At 35.9% G+C, this 27,201-nt stretch overlaps 1 protein-coding gene across 2 annotated transcripts in view; it reads right to left on the bottom strand.

Moving 5' to 3' along the window:
• Positions 1 to 2,508: 2,508 nt before the first annotated feature.
• Trps1 (transcriptional repressor GATA binding 1) overlaps positions 2,509 to 27,201 on the bottom strand; it is a 234,421-nt gene continuing 209,728 nt past the window's right edge. For both annotated transcript variants that reach the window (XM_059247548.1, XM_059247547.1), the window contains exons 5-6: positions 7,992 to 8,114; positions 2,509 to 4,804 (exon numbers count right to left, since the gene is read on the bottom strand). In XM_059247548.1, coding sequence (XP_059103531.1) covers positions 3,743 to 4,804; positions 7,992 to 8,114 — 1,185 coding nt within the window. In that variant the 3' untranslated portion in view covers positions 2,509 to 3,742. The remainder of the gene's footprint in view (positions 4,805 to 7,991; positions 8,115 to 27,201) is intronic.

Here is a 27,201-nt window from a genome sequence, read left to right as displayed (position 1 = left end):
GCAATCATAAACAAGATGTGCTACCACAGGCTTCCACAAAAAGCTCTTGAAGATAATCACTGGTTCCCTCTTCTCACTATTACCTTAGGAAAGAATCCCCATGCTTGTTTCCTAAAATCTACCTTTACTAAAAGAGAACAGTTTAGAACAGAACATTACTATCTTAAAAGTGGATTTAACAAAACAAAACAAAACAAAAAAACATCTCAATATGACATGTAGAGAGAACTGGGCAACTCATTGCCATTTGAACAACAGAGAGTGTTAACTCCGTGAGCTCCATCCCTTTCTCATGTACTTAGAGGCATGTAGTGTCTCTCTCAATCCACAATCTTCTGAGGTGGGCTGGCTGGCTCTTTATGGTTTTATATCCCAAACAACAGTACTTTCTTAGGGGTGAGTAAAGATGAGAAAAATGTAAGAAAAGGAAGAGTGTGTATGAACTGGTTCTGGCCCAATGTTGGAGCCAAAGCTCAATTTAGAATTGACAAATATTTGAAAAGAATTGCAGGTTTGAAATGGCATACTGCTTTGGATGGTATATCCATGAAGACTTCTCCAAGAGAGAAAAGTTCCAAAATCATCTTGAAAGTCCTTCAAAAAAAGGTTAAGTACCTAAATAGCTCACTTAAAATCCTTCACAATTTAAGACAAAACAATTCAAATGCCTTTAAAAATAAAAGCCATTTTTCTAATACATTTAGAAACATGGAATCAAAACTTTAGGTTTCATCAAAAAATAAGGAGTATTTTAGTGTTATTATAAAGTTCCATCTTTTTTAAGCCCCACCTTTTTCTCTACCAAAATATGAATAACATAAACAAACATGAAAATAAAATAATTCATAATAAAGGAATACGGAGTAAGATCTAACATACCGATGCTATCCAAAAACAAACTACTGAAAGTAGACTGACCATAGATATTCCAAGCACAGTGATATGTATTTTCCAATGCTAGCCATTGCTACTATGTCTGACTGAGAAAAAAAAATGGAATGAAAAACAACAGGCATACATGCCAACAATGAAAAGTCGACTTGTGTCTAACACACTGAAGAAATTGCATAAGGATATCAAAGATGTAATGTGCAATATTGCCCAAGTTGACCAAATTTCTGGTATATTGCTGATTTGGGCAGTCCACATATAATGAGCCTTGAGGATTGGTACAGTGCATTTTAATATTCTTTTACTAAGGAAATTAAATATTGTTGCTTGGGAAATCTCCTTTTTAGATTTTTGTCACCTCTCAGATATGACACTATAGTCTGAGATGCATCCACCAAAATTCCTAAGAAAGATAAATTAGATCAAGTCATTTGAATGTCAAAGCTCCTCATTCCACCTCTTTATTTCAGTTCTTGTGAATATTAGAGCTATGCCACAGACAAGTGAGATCAGAATAGGGTCCTTAACAATGAAACCAGAGCAGAGGACTTAGTCATGATTTTCTTTCTCTCCATCTTCTTTTTTTTTTCCTTTTTTTCTTTTTTTTAAACATGAAAACAAACAAAAAAATGCAAGAATGTAGATGAGAACACAACATCAGAAAAGTATTTTTAACTTCACTCACTACAACAGTCACGGACTGGTTAACTCTACCTGCCATCCAACCCTAAAAATGAGACTCCTGCATTGTGAGAAAGAAGCCAAACCCAACGAAACAAAACAATACAAAGCCACTGCGAATTAATGTAAAAATGGAGTGCAAATGCGACTACAGAATGCAATAAAAACATCAGTGCTGCAGATTTCAGCAACACTTATCAAAATAATTTCTGAAATGTTTCCTCTGAAACACAGACAAAGCAATAAAAAGAGGATATATGTTTATCATCTTAAGCATAACAATGGGAGTTAAGAACTTAAAATTAAGGAAAAAAAAGTACTTGGAATGAATAGTGCTACCCTTGTATCCTAAGTAGGCATAAAAATATTTTCATTTCCTTCTGGTTTTCCACACCATTACATTGAGAACTTCCTTTGTTTCATGTTACCGTTTACAACTTGAACACACACATACACACACGCGCACACACATACACACTAAAGATACCTACTGCAATAGAAATAGTTGCTTCATTACCTTGTTTGCTACATTTGCAAATGTAAACAGCTAGGCAGAGCCAGAACTGACTCTAATGCGTGATGGAATATCTTTGTTGCATACGTACACTGTAGAAAATAATTATTCAATATGTCAGGCACCATTATTTGAAATGTAATACATTAATATTTACTAGAAAAATAAGTTTTTTTCCTATTTGTTCTCCCAACTTCTTTAATGAAATAAGTTAATCTGACAGTGCATCCAGTAGCTTGTAATATCTTCTACATCTCCGTGGCAAAAAATAAACTACTGGTTGGGACAATATAATGCAAATTATTAAAGTCAGTCCTTGTACATACATCCTTGTAGCAAGCATTGATGCTCGACTAACAGCACCTTATACCAATTATTTAATGTTCAATTATTTAGCCCTATTTCCCTGAGCAGTTATGCTGAGGAGCTCTCCCTTCATGGATAGTTTGTTTTTTTTTTTTTCTTTTTACAAAGCCTTAAGTATTAAAAGTACTATGAAGACATACTTCTAAGAATCCTATTTAATGCTACTTAACTAAACCTGTATAAATCTAATGAAGGGATTGATTGGTACATACACCAACTGTCAGTCTGTGGTAACGTAACCTCGCATGCTGCCTGACCACAAAGTTTGGAAATTATATTTAACCAAAAGAAAATAAATAAATACAGCAGGTTACCTTGCGGAGAAATACCATGTGTCCTGAACAAATTAAACCCATGGCCTGACATTTATGTTGATCTAGTCTTTGAATTGAGGGGGGTTCCTTTAGTTACAATGTGCCAAGTGAGATTAGTGACCAACAGGAGGCTTGAAAAATTCCAAACCAGTTCATCATAAACAAGAAAGAAATATTTGGCTAAAATAAAATTACTACATAAGCACTGAGGACATTGTTTTTAAGAATGGATATATTTGGACAGAATGAGTCTACACTGCAAACAAAATGACTACCAAGTACTGGAACATCTAAAGGACAAAAAATATCAAAGAGGATGTGTATGTGTATGTACAGGCAGGGCTGGCCAGAAAAACATTGTACCACCAACTGTCACGATTCTTACTGCTCTCTCAACAAGCCTAACCACACTTCACATTTCGAGGTCTAAATCTGAAACATGGTCAATGAGAGGAGACTAATTTGAGAGGGTGCTGTTTTCCATTGCCCTGGAGATTCATTTTCTCCTCATCTGGCTGGGATTTCATGATGTCTTTAAATTAGGCAACCTCTTACAGACTTTTGAATGAAGGGGCCAATAGCCAGCCTAACACTGCTTTCATATGATAGTATGTAAACTCAAATTCTAGACAGCATTTGTATCTTTACCAACAAAACAGCTATAATTTGGTGGGCTTTTGTAAGGAGATTCCCCAGTATACATTAGGCAAGATATTTTTGACTCACTAGGCTTTTTTTTTTTTTTTTAATTCATGTTTATCATTTCCCATTCTTTCTCACTGACCATATGTTTCATTTTAAAATCTTGGTAACCTACTCATCAAAAGAAAGAATTTTTTTTTTTAAAGAGGGAATTTCATGTTGGATAAGGCAGGCTCTATGAAGTATTTTTAATAGGTCTTCATAAGACATTACAAGCTATTGAATTCCCATCAAGAAAACCTATTTCTATTTAATTGTGCTAAGTGCTAAGGTTTCACTCTTTAGATTTTCCGTTTTTTTCCACTTGTGCATTGTTCCTATGCAGGCCCCTCTGAATATGCGTTGTGAAGTCATATTTGTCCGTGCACAGATGCTGGCATATGCTGCACTGGAAAGGTCCGCTGTCGCCATGGCAACTCATATGCAAAGCATACATCACTTCATCCAGAAAGACAATGCCACAGTGCACACATTTTGTTGAAAGTTCATCTTGAGTGCTTCTGTCAACTTTCTCCGTTTTAGCTACATTCAAGGGACCTTCATTTTTGACGTTTGTGGGTGCCTTTGTTTTCTCCTTGGAGGCACCGTTTGCAGTTGGCCCAGGTCTGGAATGCTTGATCGCCAAATCTAGAGGAATGTCATTGTCTGATCCAACAGCTGAAAAATGAGGAGGCAGATTGAAGGTGGGATAAGGCACATAGTTTTGGCAAGGATTTGGTAAGCCAGGCACGTGACTCAAGTAGTGTGGATTCCCAGGAACAGAGAGCTTATATTTACTCCAGAACCGTAGCCAATCAGCTTCACTCTGGAAGTCATTATGTACAAAAGGAAGTCCAAAAAGTGGATACTGGTACTTTTCAATAGGGCTGCCTGGCGGAGAATAGTTGGGGTGTTTTGCAGGTCTCATGTATTTCTCTATGGGACTGCCTCTTTCAGAACTTCCTTTCCCTTCAGATACAGATGAACTGTTTCCTGGATCTCCAGTACTTTCCTGAGGACTTTTTATCTGAATGTGCAAAGGCTGCATCCTTTTGTGAATATCCAGGGTTTGGCCGACCAGGACCGGCTGCTGAGCAGGATGGCTTTTAGTCAATGAACCCTGGGCTTCATATTTACTTAGGCTTGGAAGTGGGATTTCTCTCTGGTGACTTTCGTTTAAGTGGTCTTCGGACCTCCTCTCTAAGGGGCTTCCGTTGACCTGCTCCTCACCACTTCCCCTCTGCTGCTTGTTGAGCTGCTCAGCCTGAAGTGCCTCCGGGTTAAGGCGCTTTCTCGTTCGTCTCCTAATAATCTGCTCACCGTTGTTTTGTTTAATGATGTTTAGAGGCCTCGGAGTCTGTTGGGAGCACACACACAACACATAAAAGAGAAACATTAAAAAAAAAATGCATTCAATGCATTAAAAATTCCCCACAGCTATAGACCACACACTTAAGTTCAAAGTTTTTATGCTACCGACTCACAAATTCTCTTTTCTGCCCTACGCAGGATCGGAGGAAGTAACCAAAATGTAGTGTTTTAACCTCAGTAAATAATGTCCATCTTTGAAGGGATGGGGGAGGGGACGGAAAACTTGAATTTGCTTGAAAGCAGCTTTTTTCTGACTCAGAAGACGAGGACTTTCACCACTGATAAAAAAAGTTGTGAGGAGAATATCATTTGAAGAAATGATTTTTCTAAAATATAATCAGTTCATGAGTTATATATAGATATGTCAAAAAAAGTAATTTGGGAGGTAAGTATTAGCAGTAATGAAAAACAAAACAAGAAAAGTATGCATTGCTACATAATAGCTACTAAAACATGTTTCTTCCCTGGCTTAGTTCTTCTATAGAATATCTAACATGATCATGTCTACAACTGTCTCTTTAAGAGGAAATTAAGGTTTAATAAAACCAAAAAGGTACAGCCCTAATACAATAAGACGTCGAATGCAGGTTAAAACAATTTATCATGGAAACCATTTCCAGACTGGTGCCTTTTTGTATGTCATTCATACAACAGAAGTACTAAGAGAATAATAGAAGACAGCCCATTCTGGTATTTTCCTTCCCTAAGATGTAAGAAGAAGAAGAAGTGAGCTCTCCTCAGAGCATGGAGACACAGCTAAGAAGGGAAGAGCTAAGTAGGGAAGAGCCCTCACTGGACTCCAGTCAGCCTGGCACTTCTGTTACAACTGTGAGAAAATCACTTTCTGTCACTTTCAGCCACCCACTCGGCCTCTGGGAGTCTGTCATGATGTTTTAAGCTGACTAATATATACATCTTCCTAAAGAATTGCAAAAGCAGTATATGATATTCATATCAGAGTCTAGATAATCAAAGGCAAACTGTTATCAAAACTATAAAGAAAAATTCAGGTAATTATCACATGGAATTTTTAGCCTTAATTTGATTCTTCTGTTCGAATGATCTCTATATATTTTTTAGTGGTTCACAAGTGAAGCATTTAGCTGTATATTGGAAATCTAAATTCCTTTGCAGCTTTGGTTCAAATATCTGATCTGTCATTTCATTCTACTTAAAATGAATGTTGACTTCCATTCAGCTTAAGTATTTTATTCAGCTTAGACATTACATGATTGGTGAACATGTTCATGTTCAATAGGTATTTATACTATATGACTAAAATTTGTAGATAAGATTATAATAAAAACTAAAGGGCTCTAATTTTGATTCGTAAAACGAAATGAGGAAGTATAATAAATCAATGTATATTTATAGACTAAATTTTAGGAGAATGTTCAAATGTTCTGATTTTTTCCAAAAGATAATTGATCATTTCTGCATATATATACATATATATATGTATATATATACACGTATATATATACGTGTGTGTGTGTATATATATATATATATATATATATATATATATATATATATATATATATAATTGTGAATCATTCCTGAAATATTTAAACTTCAGTACGAAAGAGATTTTTTTGTATTAGATACAAATATATTTGTATTACATATTAAAACAATACAAATAAGAAACATTTGGGAGACTATTTCTGTTGTCACTGGGTAGACAGAAGTAAAGAGAGTAACACATTTGTTACTGGTGATTTAGTTATTAGCTTCAGGATGAAAGCCCTACCTGGGCTGGACATGCCACAAACATTTATGGTGTACAGAATGTTCCAGTTTATAAATACTTCTGCTTGTATCATAAAAATACAGACTTTATTCTATATACTACAAAGAAGCTTGGAATTGAATTAATTCTTAAAATTTTATCATTGTTCTCTAATTTTTTGTGTTCACATAATTTTTATGTACAACATTTATGGTAAATTGAAAAAAAATAAAACCTCAAAGCCGAGACCATCTTGCCTCTGGAGAGATGAGCATTAAAATCATTTTTAGAAAAGTTTGGATTATTTCACAGTGGTTAAATTTTCATAATTTGGCTAAGCAGCAATTTAATTACTACTTGGCCTGTTGATTGGCCAAAGTTCAATTAAAACCATTAATGTCAGTACTCATTAAACAGAGGCTTGTTGCTGAGCTTAAAACACAACTATGTAAAGTGTTAGAAAGGGTCTGTCTACCAGCCCCATACTACAGGCTAGGGACCGTACAGTATTCTCAATTAGCACCATCGCTGGCAGAGGGCATGTTTTTCAAAAGTGTTTTCGGTGTCCACTTAGGAAGATGTTTTGTCTCAAAATGTATTCCCTGCAATTCTTGTCTTTTCACTAGCCTGTGCTAAGAGCTGTGGTCCAGTGCTAAGTAAAATGAAAACAGGCACAGGGAAAAGGATTTCTACTTACTGAGTGGGATACTGCCATTTCAAAGGCAGTTCTTGTCAGCAAATATACTATCTAAACTATAGAAAAAGTCCTTCAGAAAAGTAAGATTTCCTGCTTAGATGGAGGGATTGGTCAGGTTGCATTCCATTACACAGTTAGAAGTAAAAGTTTGAATAAAATTAGTTCAAATACCCCCCCCATGAGCCAAAGCCAGATGGAGATCGCAGACATGGGGTACCTGTGCCCCTTCTACCATGCCTCTGTGCTTGTCACTCAGGACGTCACACACCTCAGCCAAGGAGCCCCACATTCATGTGGCATTGTCCTATGCTGGTGCTTGGCCAGCTGTCAAACAGTCAAAATGGCTCTTTAAATTCCAGAAGGTAAACTGGGAAGTGAACATCCAGAGTGCTTCTATTTCTCTCTTGAACTTCTGTTTTTGCTGTTTCTCTTCCTAATTAAATTAATTCCGGTCAATTTGGTTAACTATTAGTCCAACTATCTGTTATGTGATGTGACATTCCCAGAATAATCATTTTCCTCTTCTAAATCAAAGATGCACAAACATTACTAATTATTTCAAATGTATCTCCCTGTAACATGGAAGCGCTTTTTTTATAATAAATCATATGTACACCCAAAATGACTGTATAAAACAACCCTGCAAAGATAGACAGAACAAATTGTGAAAGGGGACATATTAACCATAAGCAAGGCCAGCTCATTTGTGTAAGCATCTCTTGAACTGATGGGGTGTGTTCTTACCGAGTGAAGTTTCTGGTAGAGACCACATGCATTGCATACATATCCGCCATTTGCATTCTTTCGCCAAAGAGAGGTCTTTGTGGTCAGGCAATTGGCACAAAAAACACCAGAGCCTCTTCGCCTCTGAAACAGGAGGGAAAAAAAAGAAATCCAAGGTCAGAGGTGAGTCACATGATCCAGGGAGTTAGACCAAATCAACCCAGGAGTTTTGTCTTTAGACTCACAACAATGACAGTATAAAACCACACTGCCCATAATGAGGTCAGGTTCAATTGTGTTTAATAGGCACCCCTGATTTTCATTATAATTAACCCTACAGTGATGGATGAGGTGTGGGGAACACCAAAGGCTTTCCACAGAAACAGCTTTAACTTTTTGAACTTTGAGTTGCATGCCTTTAATGATGGCTCCTAAATGCTCAACCCTAAAACATACCTTTTAAAAGTGTCAAAACAAAAGTGTCTTTTTAAAGACAGCACATGGCAATATGCTTAAAGTCATTTGGAATATGCTACCTGAGCCTTCGAATACAGGTTAAAACAATTCATCATGGAAACCATTTAACATTAAACCAGATTGGTGCCTTTTTGTATGTCATTCATACAACAGAAGTACTAAGAGAATAATAGAAGACAGCCCATTCTGGTATTTCCCTTGTTGTTATGAAACCAGAAAGAGAACACCTTCTATTCTCCAAAGCTGAGAGGACCTTTAGACACTGCTGCCTAGAAGTACAATATTGCTAATTCCAACCCTTAGGAGGTGTCTGCTGAAGCTAGACAACCCAGTCCCGTCACTGGTTCTTTACTTAATCTGACCTTAAAGTTGGAAATCCAGAGGGTTTGTTCAATACAGTGCTGATTTGAGAGATCTGAATTGTGTAATCACCAAATTCAAAGATTAGCTAAGAATATTTAAAAGTTGCTAATTAGTACCGTTGGTTGCATTTTTGCGACCAAGTAGTGATTCTGCTGAACTTCTCATTTAAACAAAAGTCAGGCTGTGTGTAGGCACAAATAGGAACAGGCAGGAAATGGAATACTCTTGCAAAGAAAAAAAAAAACTAAGAAATGCTCAAATTGTGGCTCAGCTCTCTCCTTTTTGCTAGGAAGCAAAGCCTTTAATGATAAAATAGGCATATGAGATAAGGAGTGGAAAAAGTCTTGCTGTAACCTAATTTTATTATAAATTAAATATTACAAACACCATAAGTCAAAATTTCAGGGATTCATAAAATTTAGGCAATTTATTTAACTAGAGTCTATACTGTAGAGGAGTGGTGTGCTTGCCAAAAAAATACAATGGTTATAATTGTACTCTGATACATTTCAAATGGAAAGCTTTCTGCAGACATAATTTTGGCTTCGAGACTGGAACACTTTCTTGGCATTGAAAGGGCATTTGATTCATCGGGTGTTTCACAATCTATCACTAAAAAGACCTGGTGAGCAGCCAGCTCCCTATAGGGTAATTTTTCCATCCAGATGCAAGTGCTATCAGAGGCCCTCGTCAGCTAAACTAATTATGATCTTGCAATCGCTGATGCCTGCTCACTCTAACATTCGACATCCTCCATTAATCATCAATACAAGGAAAATGAATGAAACGTAAAGAAATGAAGGCTGCTAAGCTGCACAGCTATAAAAATCCGAAATGAGAGCAATAACTTAACAAGATTGGGGGAATGTTTTTAGTGAGCACAAAAGTCAGGCTAACAATTGCCCTTTTAAACCAAGAACACGATTTCATTAGTGTAGCAGTTTGTGCCACTTTAGGTGATGTAATAAAAGCTAGATTTTCCCTAAAGATAATCTCCAGCTCCCCTTTCCTGCCTTCCCCAAACCCACTCAGATCCAGGAATGCAATTCGAGTTTCCAAATCCCCCACAAAAGCAACATCAAACACTGGAGTCAGAGGTCTGGAGGTCCTGACTAGGGTCTGCTGCTGAAGTAGGGAACCTGCTGCCTCCCAGAAACCAACAAGCAATTCTAAGTTGCACTTGTCAAACAGTCCCAACACCATTTATCCAAAGTAAGCTGTGGAGGCCGGTTCAATTTAAACTGTTAACGTTGCAGTTGCATCCTGGCATACTGTCATTTCCCCAGATCGAAATAACTCAACAGTAAATCAACCCCAACATGAGCCACACAATCTGTGTCAATGTCCGTATGGAAACCAACCCACATATATGGCTGAGGCTGCTCAGCTTTGAATGTGAAATGATTCACTACAGCTTGCTTTCCTTTTCTTATGCCCTGGGTGCCTGACACAGCATGCCAAAGTGGGCGTAATGCTGATTTCAGTGAGCATTTCAGTCCTTGCACAATTTGATGCCTAATTCTCTTGCCCTGTATTAGGAGGGGGGGATCTTGAAGTGACCGCACTGGTTTCCACAGGTGTACCTTGCACATAGCCATTGCAAGTAGTTCAATAAAGGTCACTGTGTTTTAGGATAAACCATCTTTCATTTAAATTATATCAGGTCTACCTTAAATTCTCAAACTCAAAATCAAGAGGCCTTGGAGGTCACAAGTCAGACTGAGAGTGAGGCTACAGTATTTAAACCTGTTTTTGTCATTTACTAGAAGCTACTCTGGGAAATGCTACAGAATCTCTCAGCAATGAAAATTCCCCTTGCTTTACAAGGTAAGCTGTATGCTGATGAGAGAATCAGTGTATTCATAGTATATAACAGATGCTATTCAAACATGGCAGTGATGAAATAACATGACTAGAAAATGCTCGCTATTGGTCAAAGGAATTTGATTGTAGCTACATTTTTATGAGAAAAATTCTTAGTTTTGTTTTCATTACCTTAAATGTCATCATTGAGCACTTAAGACATGCTTAACATATCCAGTTATGTATCATCAATTGTGCTTCACGTCACTTGTCTATATCTAATCGATCATGAGAATGGAAAGCTGAGTCAGAGTGGAATACCTAGGTGTTCACACCGCCAATTCAATAAAGAGCCTGCTTGTGTTTGGGTGGAGAGTGGGAGGGAGGTGAGAAGTATTTCACACATAAAATGTTAACTCTTATCTCAACAAACTTAGCACTTTGGAAACTTTTGCAGAACCCGATCTTGGAGGTACTGAAACTTCTTGAAGCAGCAGAGAAGGCAGAAAAGTTGGACAGTGATGCAAGGTTAGTAACCACAGTACCTCATCTCTCAAAAGCACAGCACAGATGCTAACCATGACTGGATTCAGCAAGGTATTTCCTTGAGGTATGCATCCCCTGACTTTATTCTGGAGCATAGAAGCAATCTGCTACCAAAGAAGGGTAAAGGAAGTCTCTCTGCCTCACTTTGAAAACAAGCTTTGCCCTAACTTAAAGAAAATCTCCATGAATTTATGTAAAGTCTACCCTGCATACCCAGATTTTAGACATTTTAAGTTTTTTCCTTTACAGTGAGCTTCTTAGAAATAGAAACCATGTTTTCCAACAGTCATTGAATATTTTAAATGGTAGATAGCAAGGACAGTGCTGGAAATGTCACTGCTTATTTTTATTTTCACCAATAATATTCACATTTATTTTTCAAAAAAAAAAAGAAGCATGTTTTCTTCAGAGTTAATCTGAGTTAGGAAGAAACAATAGATTATACTATAAAGAATAAAATCAAGAAAATAATATGCTATCTAGTCTTTTCTCCACACTTTTCTTTGGGAAGTAGTGATGCCAGTTTATGGTAGATGCTGGAGTTACTAGGTCAGGCAGGGCCAAAGCCCAACATCTCCATTATTATACATAGCCATACATTACTGATGGTTCTGCATGTCCAAGTGTGGTTTAAATCACAAGTTTCACCATTTCCTACAAGCTGTTCTTAAGAGATAGTAATAATATGTGCTGCTTGGACTCTGTGCTGTGGAGAGTGGAGAATTACAGGGCTGCAATAAGGGCAGTGCTGGGGGGTGGAATGATAGACAGAGTAGCTAGTGGATTATACCACCTGCCATTCCGAAGGGATGTATTTAGTACTAATCTTTTCTCTCTGAATGAAGGAAAGCTAGCTGCTTAAAGACATACCCAGGAGATGTAGTCTCAGTCCAAGCACATCTTCTGCCTCTACTGAGTTTGCTGGATGTTACAGCGATGGGAGATTGTGTTCTAACAACAAATCTACATAAAGTCAACTCAGCTATCAAGTTCTATGGAAGAAACAACCCAACATACGTAGTCAACAAGTCAAGGAAGGGAAGCATCTTTAGTCTTTAAGTTCACACCCAAACTACTGTAGGAGTGTCATTACAGTTAAGTGTTTTTCCAAATATACCATCAAGCTTGCTCATACAGTAAGCTCTGGATCTTTCTATGCTGAGATTTGGCACGCCTGCTGATTAATCCAGATACGACAAGGGAAAAAAAAAATAACCTAAATTGTTGCAGCTGCTTTTATTGCTTATTTTATTTTATTACTTGAGAATCATTCAGTAACGAAAATTTTAGGGTTTTCATGTTTCATTATTAAGAAGAACTGAATTTACCTGGTTAATAAAAAGAAAATTTGATTGAATTGTTTATTCAAGTGGCTTAGCACTAAGAGACATGACTATTCATTTCTAAAATATTAAAAGTCTCCATTGGCAAAGACATTTCTGCAAAAATGATCTTTTATGATAGTTTTCTATGAATAAGAACCATTCTGGGACCATGTAATTATATAACAAGCCTTGATAGAGAGAGTATTTACTCACATTTTTTATGGTTTTATATCTTAGCCATTTTAAATCGAATCAATCTGAAATTTGATATACATGCTGTGAGCCTGGATGTTCCTCAAATATTTTTTAACTCTTTAAATATTTTCTATGTTTATTTGATTATATCAAGAATTCTTTGCAAATTTCATTTTAGGGAAATACACAGATGGCTATGATAGAACCTTCTGGTTCAATTTTGCAGTAATAAAATTTCAGTGGTAAGTTTAATTCAATTCAGTTCTAGGAATAATTATTGAGTGTCCAGTTTGTGCCCGGCACTGTGCTACAAGCTGGGGTATAAGCAATACACAGTTTCCCATGGTCTGGAATCTTGCAGATTTTCCAGTGGACACACAGCTGAAGTGCTTTGGCCATTCATGAGTACCAGGAGCAAATTAAATGGAAAGGTTTTCAAAGCATTTCCCTTAAACACAACTATTTTAGGGGATAAAAATTTTCTAACCACCAGAAGATTGTCTACTGGTTTGCCTTTGTAAAAATATGTGATAGTCTAGGATTTCAGAAACAAGTGAATATTTTCTTATTGCCCGTTAGTAAGAATATCCTATCCTTAACTCCAAATGGATAGGACTAACTACAACTTAATAATGTGCACCTATCAGATCCATTTAACAATTGTTGAACAACTACTGAATACTGTTTTTAGGCATGATTACTTTCATTTACCACAACAAGATACAGAATGTCATATTTGTACTACTCTTTTCTAGAAACAGAAGTGTCCTATTATATATGACCATACAGAACACCCAGAATAAAAGAGTGAGACTGGTAGAAGAAATTAAAAATAGTGGATGTCTTACAGTGATCAGTTTTAGAGTAACAGCCAGAAGTATTCCAGAAGAACAGGCTGGCCAATAATTTAATGAGAATAAGGCAAAAATTCTGCCAAGAGAAAGCAACAGTCACCAATATTCTGGCTGACTTTTGTTCCAAATAAAATTAAGAAGAATCAGTTGAAATGGGATGTACAACATGACTACGCCTGCTTTAAAACAGCCTTTGCTATCCTCAGATTTCTTGCCAGAAAACCAAAGAGACTCTGTAAAGTTCAGCCAAGCACCCATTCTACAATCACCTATTTCAGAGCTTGGAAAAAAAACCCATTTACCCTGCTTATTCAAGGCACAGACTCAGCCTATCAGGGATGACAGCGGACAGGAGTAGAAACTGAACAGCTATCCCAGGAGTACAACTCCTGCTCTAAAACACAAGCCAATTCAAGTTCTGGTCATCACACATGGTACTCGGGATGTTTTTCCATGATGGCCAATTACAGTGGACCAGTCAATGAGAGGGCACTGAAACATTTGTTCTACTATGAAATAGGCAACTCCAGCAGCAACACGCAGAAAAATCAAGAATTTCCAATGTATGCCTCCCACAGACAACCCAGCCAGACTTCAAACATGAAGTTTTAGAAGTTCATTGCATAGACAGAAAACCTCTTTCACAGGTCTGAAGGTGACATCACCTTTCTTTGACATACCCTATATTTGGCAAATGGGCTAACCAGCTATCCACAATACATACAAATTATGCCACAGAATCAGAACTGGAAAAGGCCAGATCTTTAGACTTCTGGCCCATGCTGTTTCTGTAATAACACTCTGCTGTCACAGCAAGTATGCATTTGGACAGCTAAAAATATGGTTGAAAATTTATGTCTGCACGGCCGTCTTTCATTCCACGTGAAAGTCATTATTGTCAAAAGATCTACTGAAGTTTCTCTCTGCTGACATTTCTGCCACCACAAAACTGTTTTCACCTTTCCTTCAGCTACAATCACCAGACAGTTGTTTTACAGGGACCTTTTCTTCAATGTCAGTGACAAAATCTGACACTGGAAAAAAAATATATATAAAATAAAAGACTTTTGGGAGGGACTGTTAAACAATTTAGCATCTTCTAATAAAACTGCTGCCTAATAGCATAAATAAAATATACAATAAACTAATGGAATCAATTCATGATTTATAATTTTATTTATGCAATATAGTTTATAAGCACATTCATCATGAGAATGATCCACAATATAAATTCTCAGTGACTACACCAGAGTAAGTGTATAATACAAAGTTTTCATCTTCTCAGCATTTGTATGGAGAAACAAACCACGGCCTTAACTGTTGATCTGCCTGTACAGTGATGGTTGTGATTTTGAAAGAAACAAAAACATCAATAATTTTTATACATTAGTAACCCGGATGATAACAACTAGACCAAAGAGACACTGTCCTCAAGATAGTTATTAAAGCATAAATGGTACTTAAATGACTTCTAACATTATTAGAAATTATAAATTAAGAAAAAAATCCATATTTTCCACTGGAAGTAATAATCATGCAAAATACTTTACAATTAACTTCAAAATGCTGTTCAATGTTCAAAAAGCTGTTCTTTATAAGATGAATCCACTGAGTATACAGGATTCAAAGTTCCCTGGATTCCAGGGGTAATAATTATCATATATGTTATTCTAGTTTAGGTTTGAAGTGAATAATTAGGTATTATCCTCTATTTTTTTTAATAAGGCAAAAGACTTACAACAGTTCTTCATCTTATACGCTATAAAAAATAATACTTATTTCAGAGCAGGTGGGATGGCATCATGTACAAATGCTTGCCATACAAATGTGAAAACCTGAGTTCAGATCCTCATTGAGTCTCAACACTGTGGAATCAAAGAAAGTTAGACCCATGGAGTTCCCTAGCTGAGCAGCTTGGAGGAATTGGTAAGTGCCACAATCAGTGAAAAATCCTGTCTCAAAAACTAAGTTGGAGATCCACTAAGTAACATACCCACTGTTGACTACTGGCTTCAACATGTGCATAAAACCCTGAATAAATATGTTCACACCCATGTGAACCTACACACCCTCACACACCATAGACATACACCCCCAAAACACACACACAGGCACACACACACACACACACACACACACACACACACACACACTCTGTATCAAATCAACCTGGTCTCAAAGTCTAGGCAAAAAAAAGGACACAATCAGTTTCCACAGAATATTTTTGAATAATTATCTGACACAGGCTTCTTTGATTACTTTTAAGCTCTTCCTTAATATTCACCATTGTGTACCTAATATGTGTAAGGTAATAAACTACAGACTTTGTCTCACCTGACAACTTCGAAGTGATCTTAAGAGGCACGTATAATTAGCCTTCCATCCACTTTAAGGGTGTGAAAGCTGAGGCTCAGCCACACTTCACAAGGATCAATTAATATGCATGGGATAAAAGAGGGACTGCCTCACTTCAAAATCACAGTCCCTAATGGAGTTTTACGTCTTATTACTGTGGAAGAGACTTGAGGAAATCGTATCAAAAGCATTTCACCATAGCATAGCTTCGAAAAACCTCTTACCTCTTCTTCCTATCGTAGCCAATTGAGATTGTTAAGTTTAGGGTAACAGAAAGAAATGACTCATCCTTGATCAGATATTCCAATAACATGCTCCGAGGTTGACCGAAAGAGGAACAGAGCATGTGGCTTAATGTGGGACAGGGATGGGGACCTGGGGTGGATGTAATACATGTTTTTTGATCCCGATGCATCCGCCCCCACAAAGTATCTGAACTGAGTTTCTACTTGCAAGTAAATTTGGTGATATGAGTGACAGACCCTAATAATGCCTACTACATGTAAAGGATACTGTAAACTACGATTTCTGATTTTGTACATGACTTGGCTGGAGATGAGATAGAAAATGTGATCCAGGTATTTTGACATGTTATGTAAACAAATATGTCAGGTACCAATTTATTAGCTTTACTTTACAAATGTGTATGCATAAACCTTCCACAATATTAGATAACATTAGTACAAAAGATCATTTACTGCCCAAATTCAGGACAGTTTTTTTTAGCCAAATTTCTCAAGATGCAGATAGTTTGAAAATATTAATTTTCATCACTCCTATCCCATTAGTGTATACATATTTATGCTTTTGTCTATTGATGGAACATATGTTTATAGATTTCATAAGTCAGATACTTTCCATATAATCAAGGAGAAAATACCCTCTACTCTAAACACTTTGTAATTTCTCCAGTCTAGAGAATATGACACAAATAAAATGTTGAAAAAAAAAGCATGATTCCTCTTATCCCAAAGATGGTAACTACTATTGTTTTTATCCACTTAAAACACCAAGAGGAACACCCCCAATACACACACACACACACACACACACACACACACACACACACACACACAAACATACAAACATACATATACATATACTCACAAACACATACACACACCCACTCTTTCTCTCTGTCTCTGTCTCTGTTTCTGTCTCTGTCTCTCTCTCTCACATACACACACACACACAAACTCCTGGGGGGAATACAAACATAAACTATATAGGAGTCCTGAAAAATTCACAGTGATATTTGAAAACTGTATTTGTGTCCATGATGAAATGCTGGTATCAAACACACATTACAGTCTCTCAGATATTTAGTTTAAACTGTGTGTTTTAAAAATATTAGTGAACGTTTATATGTATGTGTACATATGTGTGTTATCTACAACTAGGAAAACAATGTTTAATTTTACTCAGATTTTTGAATCTTCAAGCTATTTTAAAGTATTATTGCATTTTTATGCAGCCTTGTATTTCTTAAGGACACACGAAATGGTAGTTATTTAGAGATGATTCCAGTGGCTGAGATGGGTACCTGATACACTATGTCATTCTTCAGACTGAAGCCCTGTCTTTATTGAGAACTCTGTGACTACTATAGGTAAATAGAACACCAGCAGAAAACTTCATTACCAAAGCACTATGCAGACAGAGAACTCAAAGCTGATTTGTCAAGGTTGATTAACACGATTTTTAAAAAGACTACTTGGAATTTCCTTAACAATAATGATGTTTTTGTAATAACTGAAATCTTTCATGGGAAACTGCCTCTTCAATAACTGTCCCAGTAAATTACACACAAAAGTCCTATAATAGACTACCCCCCCCCCCAGCAAATACCTCACGTACAATACTTCCTTTTCAATTACCAACTTGTCTGCAGTACCATCTGTAAAAACGAACACATACCTTAGGCTGTCCCTCTCTGCTTTTGCACATCCATTAGTGTGGCTGGCTGCAGCTGCTCCAAAAGAAAGCAGTGATTGTCTGCTTTGAGGTGTGTGTGTGTGTGTGTGTGTGTGTGTGTGTGTGTGTGTGTGTACCACACACATATATTTATGTTTCACTCATAGCCTCTCTTGTATCTGGCCGTCTCTGTGATCTGAACTTTGTGAATCACACCATGTCACATACCACAGCAAGAACTACCTCACTGAACCATGGGTTTTCAGGATATCCACTCAGTCATCAGTACCAGAAGGAACAGTTAAAATCCTCTCCAATTTTTACATTTTTCTACATTAAGCAGAATATCAGAAAACCCAACCCAAGACCGGGCAGTGCAAATGAAGACACAAAAATTCCTGCCAAGTGAGGTATATTTCAGAAGAAGGGCTCTGAAAATAAAATACAGTCACTTTTTGAAAACTTTATTTCTTCCCCTCATGATTATATTTTTTTCTGTAATGATCAGTTTTTCCCCATATATACATTACTACACCGCTCATAATATGTGCCAAAGACATAGATAAGCTATAACTAGGAATCACTGACAATTTCTCCAAGTACTCTCTCCACAAAATCATGCCTCCTATTGTGAAGAAAAAAAATGAACTGTGAAAAGAATAGAAAAAAAAATCATGTTCTAAAAAAAAATTTGGAAAAAAATTCACTGAGAAGCTGAAATTCAAAGCCCAATATATAAATCAAAATCGAAAGAACAAATAATAGCTTACTTCTGATCTATCTTGAGCATTCAATATTTAAAATATTTACTACACATATATCGAAACTATTCCTCCTATGCAATTCTTCTTTTGTTTAGGGCATTTTGAAGTGCCAGCAGACTGACTTTCCCCAGCTTTTTATACACTACATTGTTTTAAAACACTAAATAGTTTTAAATTCTGGGCCTTTCGAGTAAGAGACATAGAACAGAGGTCTAATATTGTTTCTGAAAGTTGAATTTAAGGGCCTGGGGAAGTCTGAAAGATGGACCTATTTCTACATTCATATTGTGGTAGCATTGCATATAATAGACACATGTAATTACTGGCAACTCAGTTGAAAAGAACTCTGTCCAAAGAGACATTGTTGACTTTCAGTTATCCCTTTAAAACTTCTGTGTGCCCATGTGCCCATGAACAAATGATGAGAGTGGAAGAATCATACATACTTCAAGTGTAGCTTTTTCATGAAACACAAATTGCCTCATTTATGGAGAAGGACAAAATCAGATTTACAAACAATTTCAGTTTGCTGAAATTCCAAACAAAAATTCTGCACCTTACTCACAGTACATATTCTCTGCTATCAGGAAGAGGTCTTATTGGTTTAAGCCTCTACACAATTTACAAAACATATGAAAATTGCACATGTTGACATATGCGTTTGAATATGTGTGCATATTGCAAACATATATGTACATGCACATACACTGTTATAAATAAAGCCATCCATTGGAACACTTTCAGCACTAACCTAGAGTGAAATGACAAAGCTTGATTTTATTTTCATTAAAACAATATCGTATTTTATAAGTGGGACTCATGTACTAAGGTGGTCTTAAGAGGTTCTGTGGGTTTTTTAAAGAGTTAAAAATAAATATAACCACCCAAGAATATTTAATAATTAATGATATAGCTTAAATTTGTATATAAAAGATATAAAAGAGCATGATATTTGTGTATTTTACTCCAGATTAAGGATGATTTACTTTAGTAAGTGGAAATAGATTTTAGATTATATTTGCATAGCTGAATAGCTTGAGTATATGATATAGCTCAAAAACTATGGCAACTTGCTCATTGGCACGTACTGACTTACACAAGGAAACAAATTCATTCATATTTGTTTTCACAATAAGAAAATACATATGGATGGTGACCTAAGACTCTTCCATAGAAGTCATTACTTTAAAAAGGTTTACCATTACTAATTACACACTTTAAAGTATGAATACCCTTTTCCTGTTTTGATTGTATTTTCTCCTACAGTGTCTCTATTTCCCATCTCAGTCTTTTTTTTTTTTTCAGTGTATATCAAAAGATCTTAAGGATTTCAGTGCATAAATCTGCCTTGGTAATAAATTCACTGTGATGAGACTCATGAGCCTATTGAAGATACACATATCATTTTTGTTTGTCTGTTTTGAGACAGGGTCTCCTTGCTGTCCTGGAACTTACTGTGTGGAGCAACAAGGCTCGCCTCAAACTCACTGAGGTCTGCTTACCTCTGCTTCCCAAGTGCTGGGATTAAAGCCATGCACCACCACTTCCAGTAAGATATACATTTCTTATATTTAAAAAAAAGTGGAAATTTGTGGAAAGAATCAATGCCTTCTGGAATTTTCTAGAATATAAAGGATTGGGTTATGGACCACATTGCTTTATGCTTATGTTACTCACATACAATTACAGAAAGTTTCTTTTATACAATGAAGCTACAGAAAAAAATACACAGGAAGCATAACAACGAATATTTAACTCACAGGAAACAAAAAGTTGATAAGCTTATATTTGTGTAGATTCATGCCTAGAAAAACTTGTAAAATAATTTTAGGTGGTAACTACAAATTTATAGCTTTGTAATCTGACCATTATTCTCAATTAAACACACACATATATACATGCCAGTATACAGTTAAATCCATACACATATATCCATAGTTACTTTTAATATGTGGCTTGAAAGCCTTCCCTAAAGGTCAAGGGCATTACCTTTTAATATACATATTAAAAATTAAATTCTGTTTGTTTCCAAATTTAGAAGATTATTTCTGACCTAGAAAATAAAATATCTCTTTAATGAAAAAGTGGAGGTGAAGAATGGAAGGGTAGAATGTGAGACTCAGTGATTCATATTACACCAGCAGACATTTGTAGATATTCTATGTTCTAAATGGTTGTATACTTATTGATTTTAAAATGGCTTAAGCCATTCTTTTATTCTACCTAACATCTAAGATTTTTTTTTTTTGCAATTTGGAAACATGAATATGCATATGAGTTTAGACAGAAAACTTATTAAATTTAATATACAGTCAAATTTAGTATATATATATATATATATATATATATATATATATATATGTGGCAAAATAAAAGAAGAAATGACCATCTTCTTTTAAATCCACTCAAAAGAAGGAAGTAAAAGTTAATCATCACCAATTGATTGGTAATAGGTTAAAATCTAAGTAATTCACCTTTTCAAAAAATAGATGAAGTATTTCTTAAAGAAAAAAGTCAAAATTTTAAAGAGGAAAATAATTACTAGAGGTATGGCTAGTTAGTCAATCTAACAGAGGGCTTTTATGTGCCTAGTTTTACAAATTTCAGAAAATGACCAAATTATTCCACTTATATCATTAACTTGACCCCTTCTAGGATTTGACCTCCTTAATAGATTTGTTTTATAAGATATGGCATTGTGAGCAGCTGTGCTAGCCTTCCTTGAACTTGACTATTTTTTTTTATAGGATGAAAATAGTCAGGATTTACTAAAGCATGTGTACTCCTTGGTAACAGTGGCGAAAGGGAGGGATCACATATGGAAAAATAATGTGAGTTCCTATCTGAACGTGTCATTTTAAAATACAAGGAAGACACTCATGCAATTATGAACATTTTGACTAGTTAAAGAAATGATGCAGAATGGATTTGAAATTTTCTCCACAAATTATGTCTATTAATATAAAGGGGTTTGATTGTTGAAATGGAAAAAGTACATCTGGAATGTTCTACTTTTCAAAGCTCCCAACACAAGTGTATATTATTGAGTGCTCACCATACAATGTGGTGTGTTTAGTCAGTTAGTCCAAGATGTTATGTTTGAAAACCAAATATAAACCAGGAATAAGGCAGACAATTTCAGAGTAATTCTCTAGGTTTTATACAGGACAAAATTTGCAGCTGTGATAAGAGTTTTATTTATCATGAAAATAACTAATGAAGATAATATTTAATGTAGCATTAAATAAGTAATTCAACTTATTCTGAATTCTCGTTTTACTCAGAATTCTTTTAATGGTGAGAAGCAATAGTGGATTTACAGATGTATTATCATGGAGGAAAATAAATTTTAAATAGTTCTATTTCTGTTTCTACTTAATTCAGTGTACAAGTTTAATTTTGCAGAGGTGGTTATACTTAACTATTATTTTTCTACTTTGGCTCTACATAGCAACTTGACCTATAATTCAAAATAGCATTCAGTCAGGTAATAAATTGTAGCAGAGAAGGAAAAGCACATATGAAAGTTATTTTTATTTCAATTACACTATTAATAAACTAATTATCTTCTTGTCTGTTTGGTGATGCTGAGAGGTCCACCACTGTCCAACACCCCATGTGCACTGTGCTTTTCACAAGAAGTAGAAACATTTGAGGGGGAAAAATGTCAGACAACTCTGCTTTTAGAGTCCTGAGGATAACGGTTACCTATTTTTCTCTTCAACCTTAAAAAACAAGCAGTGTCTGTTTTTCTCAGGGCAGCTGTTTCAAGCTCATGCTGCCAGAATGCTTTCAGCTTGTGTAGGTTTCGGGTTGTTTAAAAATAATTATTGCATGCCACCAAGACTGCCTTTGCTTTGCTGTAAATGTCCATACACTGAATGACAATCAACAGAGGACCTGTGTTCAGACTGACCTTCACGTGAACATAAACACATTGTTTACAAGGGTGTGTCTACTGGCTTATTTAGACTAAAAACACTAGAGAAAATTTTTATAGAGAATGTGGAATTGGTAATCTGCGTCATAATAATTATTAAAAAGATAGTCATATAGATTTGAAATCAATATTCAAACAAATTTTGAAAACAATTTTCACTAAAAATAGACTTCTGGAAACAAATCCATTCTTTTAGTTTTAATGCAATCTACTATGGTAATATCATCTCCACTTGCAGAGAGACTTTGCTTTTACAATTAAAAAAAGCAATTTCACAATATTATAAAAGTTCTTAATATTTTTGTTGAAAATTACTTTTCCCATTGAATCGAAGCTCGTAAAATGAACTAAAATCTATCTTTGTAAAATACGTCTTTGAGTTCAAAGTTCCAAGTGTTAGATGCACTTGCTTTCCTAAAGTGGAATTTTTAATATGATACTATTGGTGCAATTTTGTACTAGAACTACAATTAAAATGCATTTCAGTCCTCATCCTAAACACTAGTTTCCTTCACCTGCCTTCTCAGTTGATTTAGATTTTCCTTAGCAACCAATGCAGAGCTCTCTCCACCCCTTTATTTCTTTGAATGTTTATTACCTGTTGAAATCTTCTTGGCTTGCAAAAGTAGCAGCCAGGAAAGTTATAAACTTACAACTTAAATGCTTGCTATTTAATCAGTTAGCAGAGGATTTTAGAAAAAGTAATGAAAAGATGGAGCTTTCCACCAAATCAAAACTCTTGAGTTATTATAACACACAGAAAAGAGACACGATCTTTATTATTTATTTATTAATTACAAATTATTAATATAGCGTCTTTGAACACAATTACGGATTAGGTTCTGCTACCCAGTATTACAAAGCCTGGGCCCTGTGGTACAGCCCTGTAATCCTAGCTACTCAGGAAGCCAAACCAGGAGGATTGTATGTTGAAGGCCTGCCTGAACAATTTAGGAAAATCTTGTCTGCAAATAAAAGCAAACAAACAAGACTGGCTGGGATGTCACTTAGTGGTACAGAGATAACAAGTGTGAAGCCCTAGGGTCAATACCAGTACTGTAAGAGAACAAACAGGAATAAAATATTGAGAACTGGAAGATCTCAAGGCCTCTCCTTTCAAACTCATATTTTTACTTACAAAGTTTCTCAAAGGTAAATGTTTGAGAATATGCACTAAATTGATTCCATCTGTGATATAACATCATTCTCTTGAGGAATCAATATGATTTCTGGAATGAAGTGCTCAGAGTGTAAAACTAATGATTTAGAAGACAGAACTTGCTTTACTTTGTGATTGTAAAGACCTTCAGAGCTGCTCTCTACCAGGTATTCAAAGCCACTACAGTAGCTGGGAACTCAGATCAGTTTTAGAGTAGGTGGTGATTAACAGAGACCCACAACTGGATATTGTACAGAGTGGGAGGCTTTGAAACACTCATTCCAAAATGGAATGCCTTCATCAAATCCCTCCCTGACGGCTCAGTGACCTATAGAGAAGAGGAGGTGGGAACATTTTAGGAGTCAGAGGCAGTGAATGACGTCAAGGAAACAGCATCTTATAGAAACAACAGGGCTGATACACACAGGAACTCACAGAGATGTGACAGTATGTAAAAAACCTACACAGATTTCAACCAGACAAAATCCCAGCCATGACAAAGGGAAGTGGACACAAAATCTCACACCTAACCAAAAAGGTATTTGTAATTGGTACTTGATGGGAAGTAAAATTTCTTTTCTCCATAGAGTGTCACAGGGTATATAAACCACACGCCACTGTGGGGCTATGTCCAAGAGCAGTTGGCCAACACAAAAGAGACTCCATGCTCTTTTGTATGCTTTTCTTTTTGCCTTGACTTTGTTTGTTTGTTTTTTATCTTTGTTATTTATTTATTGTTTGTTTTTAGAGAGAGAACTTGAAATTGGGTAGGTAGAAAGGTAGGGAGAATCTGGGAGGAGTTGGGGAGGGGAAAGAATATGATCATTTTATATACATATATGTATGTATGTATATATATACATATATGTATGTATATATATAATGTAAACAAAAATTAAGAAAAACAACTACCTTGACAGTAGCATTAAAATATAAAACCACTGGTAAGACAGGAGACTAAGTGCTGCTGGCTGAAGAATAGTAACAGCATTCTTGACACATCAGTAAGGCCTTTCTCTCTGGATGAAGTTAGCTTGCAGAGATTCCTCAGGAGGAAGCTTGGCTATGGGGGCATCTAGGATCTTTAGGAGAACCAGTTGGGAGATGCTGTTCCTCTTGGGCAGCATATTATAGCCAGCAGTGTCAACATCACTTTCAGTCAAAATCAGAAGGGACTAAGAAAACACCAATAGACTCTCAGGGCTCAGTTACTGGTGCTGATCCTTATTCTAAAGAGTTACAACAATGTTCTCTCCAAAGTCAGCAAAACCTGAATAAATTGGCAGCTTCATCAGGTGGTGGTTTTGAAAGTCTACACTCTTTCTGTAAGTTCTGCTGTGTTTATTTATAAACGTCTTATTACTTTAAATTATCGCCTCATGTACAAAAAGTCCAGTACTTTTGAAGTGTTTATAATTTTGAGGGGAGGTAAGGTAAATACACATGAAGCAATTAAAAGGAACGACGCAAGAGAGCAGACATGTCTCAATCCTAGGATTTTTTAAAAATGATTCTTATGTTTCTAGATGCTATAATTAATGAGAAAGGGAAGCACACATGCATGTCTTCTCCTAAGAAGCCCAATACACGTAGGTGGAGAGACTTGAATAAGCAATTAATCATCTATCACCTTTATATCCTTTACTTTCTTTTAGTCACTTATGGCAAAAATAGAACACAAACTGAATTCACATGAAGGAAATCCTTTGACTCATGCAATTGAACATCTGGGAAAGACTCTGACTGGAAGCAAGCATAGTTTAACCAGGATTCCAGTGGTATCTTAAGATCAGTTTCCGTCCCTCTGGAATATGCTTCCTGTACACAGACAAGGTGGGAGCTGAACCTCTAGTGCCTTTCATGATGTATGCACTACTTATTGTAAAAAATCTCGTGTTGGCCGGTTAGCTCAGTTGGTTAGAGCGTGGTGCTAATAAAAAATCTCCAGGGAACTGCTAAGTCCAATCTCCATTAGCCCAACTCAATATTCTCAAATAAGGCCTTGTTGGCCAAACTTAAACCATGTCTCCCTGTGGCCATGTAGACATAATGTACACATTCATTGTTCAGACTTTAATATACAGAACAAATTATCTGATGATATTGTTAAAGTAATGATTTTTATTTAGTGGGTCTGGGATGGGATACCATTTCTAATAGGTTAGATTTGAATAAAACTATAAGGCACATATTTTGGCCCTGAACCTATGGCATAAAAATCAGTTGCATTTGAACCATAATAAATGGAAATAAGAAATATATGGATTGTCAATAGAAAATTAAAGACTATTACTAGAAGTAAAATATTAAAAATGAAATAAGGTTAATGTTTGCAATGTGTCTAATTTGAATTTTTGTATTTTATATATCTACATATGCATGTATTTATATGTATATGTGTGTGATCTTTTACACACTATCTTTCTTTAAAAAGGTGCCTTTCACTAAATAAAGCATCTGATAGCACCATGGAACACATTTGAACACTCCATCCAAGCCAGCTGGTATTCTCTTTAGTTTGAATAATACTTAAAAGAGTCCATCATTATCTATACTTCTCAAGTAACTGTTTGGACAACACTGATCCACACCATTTTCTCTTTCCTACAAAAGCTGTATGGGGAGGAAGTAGCATAATGTGCACCATTCTGTTGAAGAACCTGTTTGGAAGAACTTGTCAGAAAGGCACTGGCACAATGAACAGGGCTGCTCTGAAGACAGGTGCCATGATCAACTCTTTGACATTCAATCAGTGTCATTTCCTCAGTTCTCAATGAACACATAGGGGAGGTTTGGAAGGTTCACAATAAAAGCCCTGTGGCCAGCTGACAGGAGAACTCCCTTGAAGGTTTATCTAAACTCAAAGGCCAAGGGAGCTTTTCGTTTGACACAATGCTAACATCAGATTTGTTATCTGAATGCATGTGTTTACTGTCCTTTGTTAAACATCAATAGTATTTAATGGGCCAAATATTGTCACTACTGGCATATATGTTAGGACACTAAAACTTCAACAAAAGTACTCTCCTTATTCTCTAGAAAGGCTTAATATCTAAATGAACAAAAAGAAGGTGACCTTCTTTTATATGAGATACCTAAACAGGATAAGGCAAATGTAAGTAGCCTTCCTAGCTCTGTGTCCAATCCTAGATCATATTTACTCAGTAAATATTAGATTAACAACTATCAATTTCAACTATGGCTCTCTTCACATCCTACAGAAGCCAGCACACCCTTTTGTTTGAATTATGTACTGCACTGCATGTGTATGCTTCGGTTACAGATCACAGTCAAAGAAAACATGAGAGTACTTTCTCTGTTGCTTCTCCAACAAAGAAACAATCTTTGGTTCCATTTTCTTCTATGGGTTACATGCATTCTATAATTTACTACACGAACTTTAAGCAAAATTTTGAGCTTACTAAGGTTAAGATACCAAAACATAGTATATTTTTTTCTAATCCAAACAAGTGCTAGCTAATATCCTAAGCCAAAAGATACACAGGAGTTAAGTAAATGGTCAGGAAACAGTAAAA

This window comes from Peromyscus eremicus, chromosome 20 (genome assembly GCF_949786415.1).
Source record: "Peromyscus eremicus chromosome 20, PerEre_H2_v1, whole genome shotgun sequence".
NCBI lineage: Eukaryota > Metazoa > Chordata > Mammalia > Rodentia > Cricetidae > Peromyscus > Peromyscus eremicus.
The sequence above is the reverse complement of the archived record's forward strand: the minus strand, read 5'-3'. Positions and strand labels throughout refer to the sequence as shown.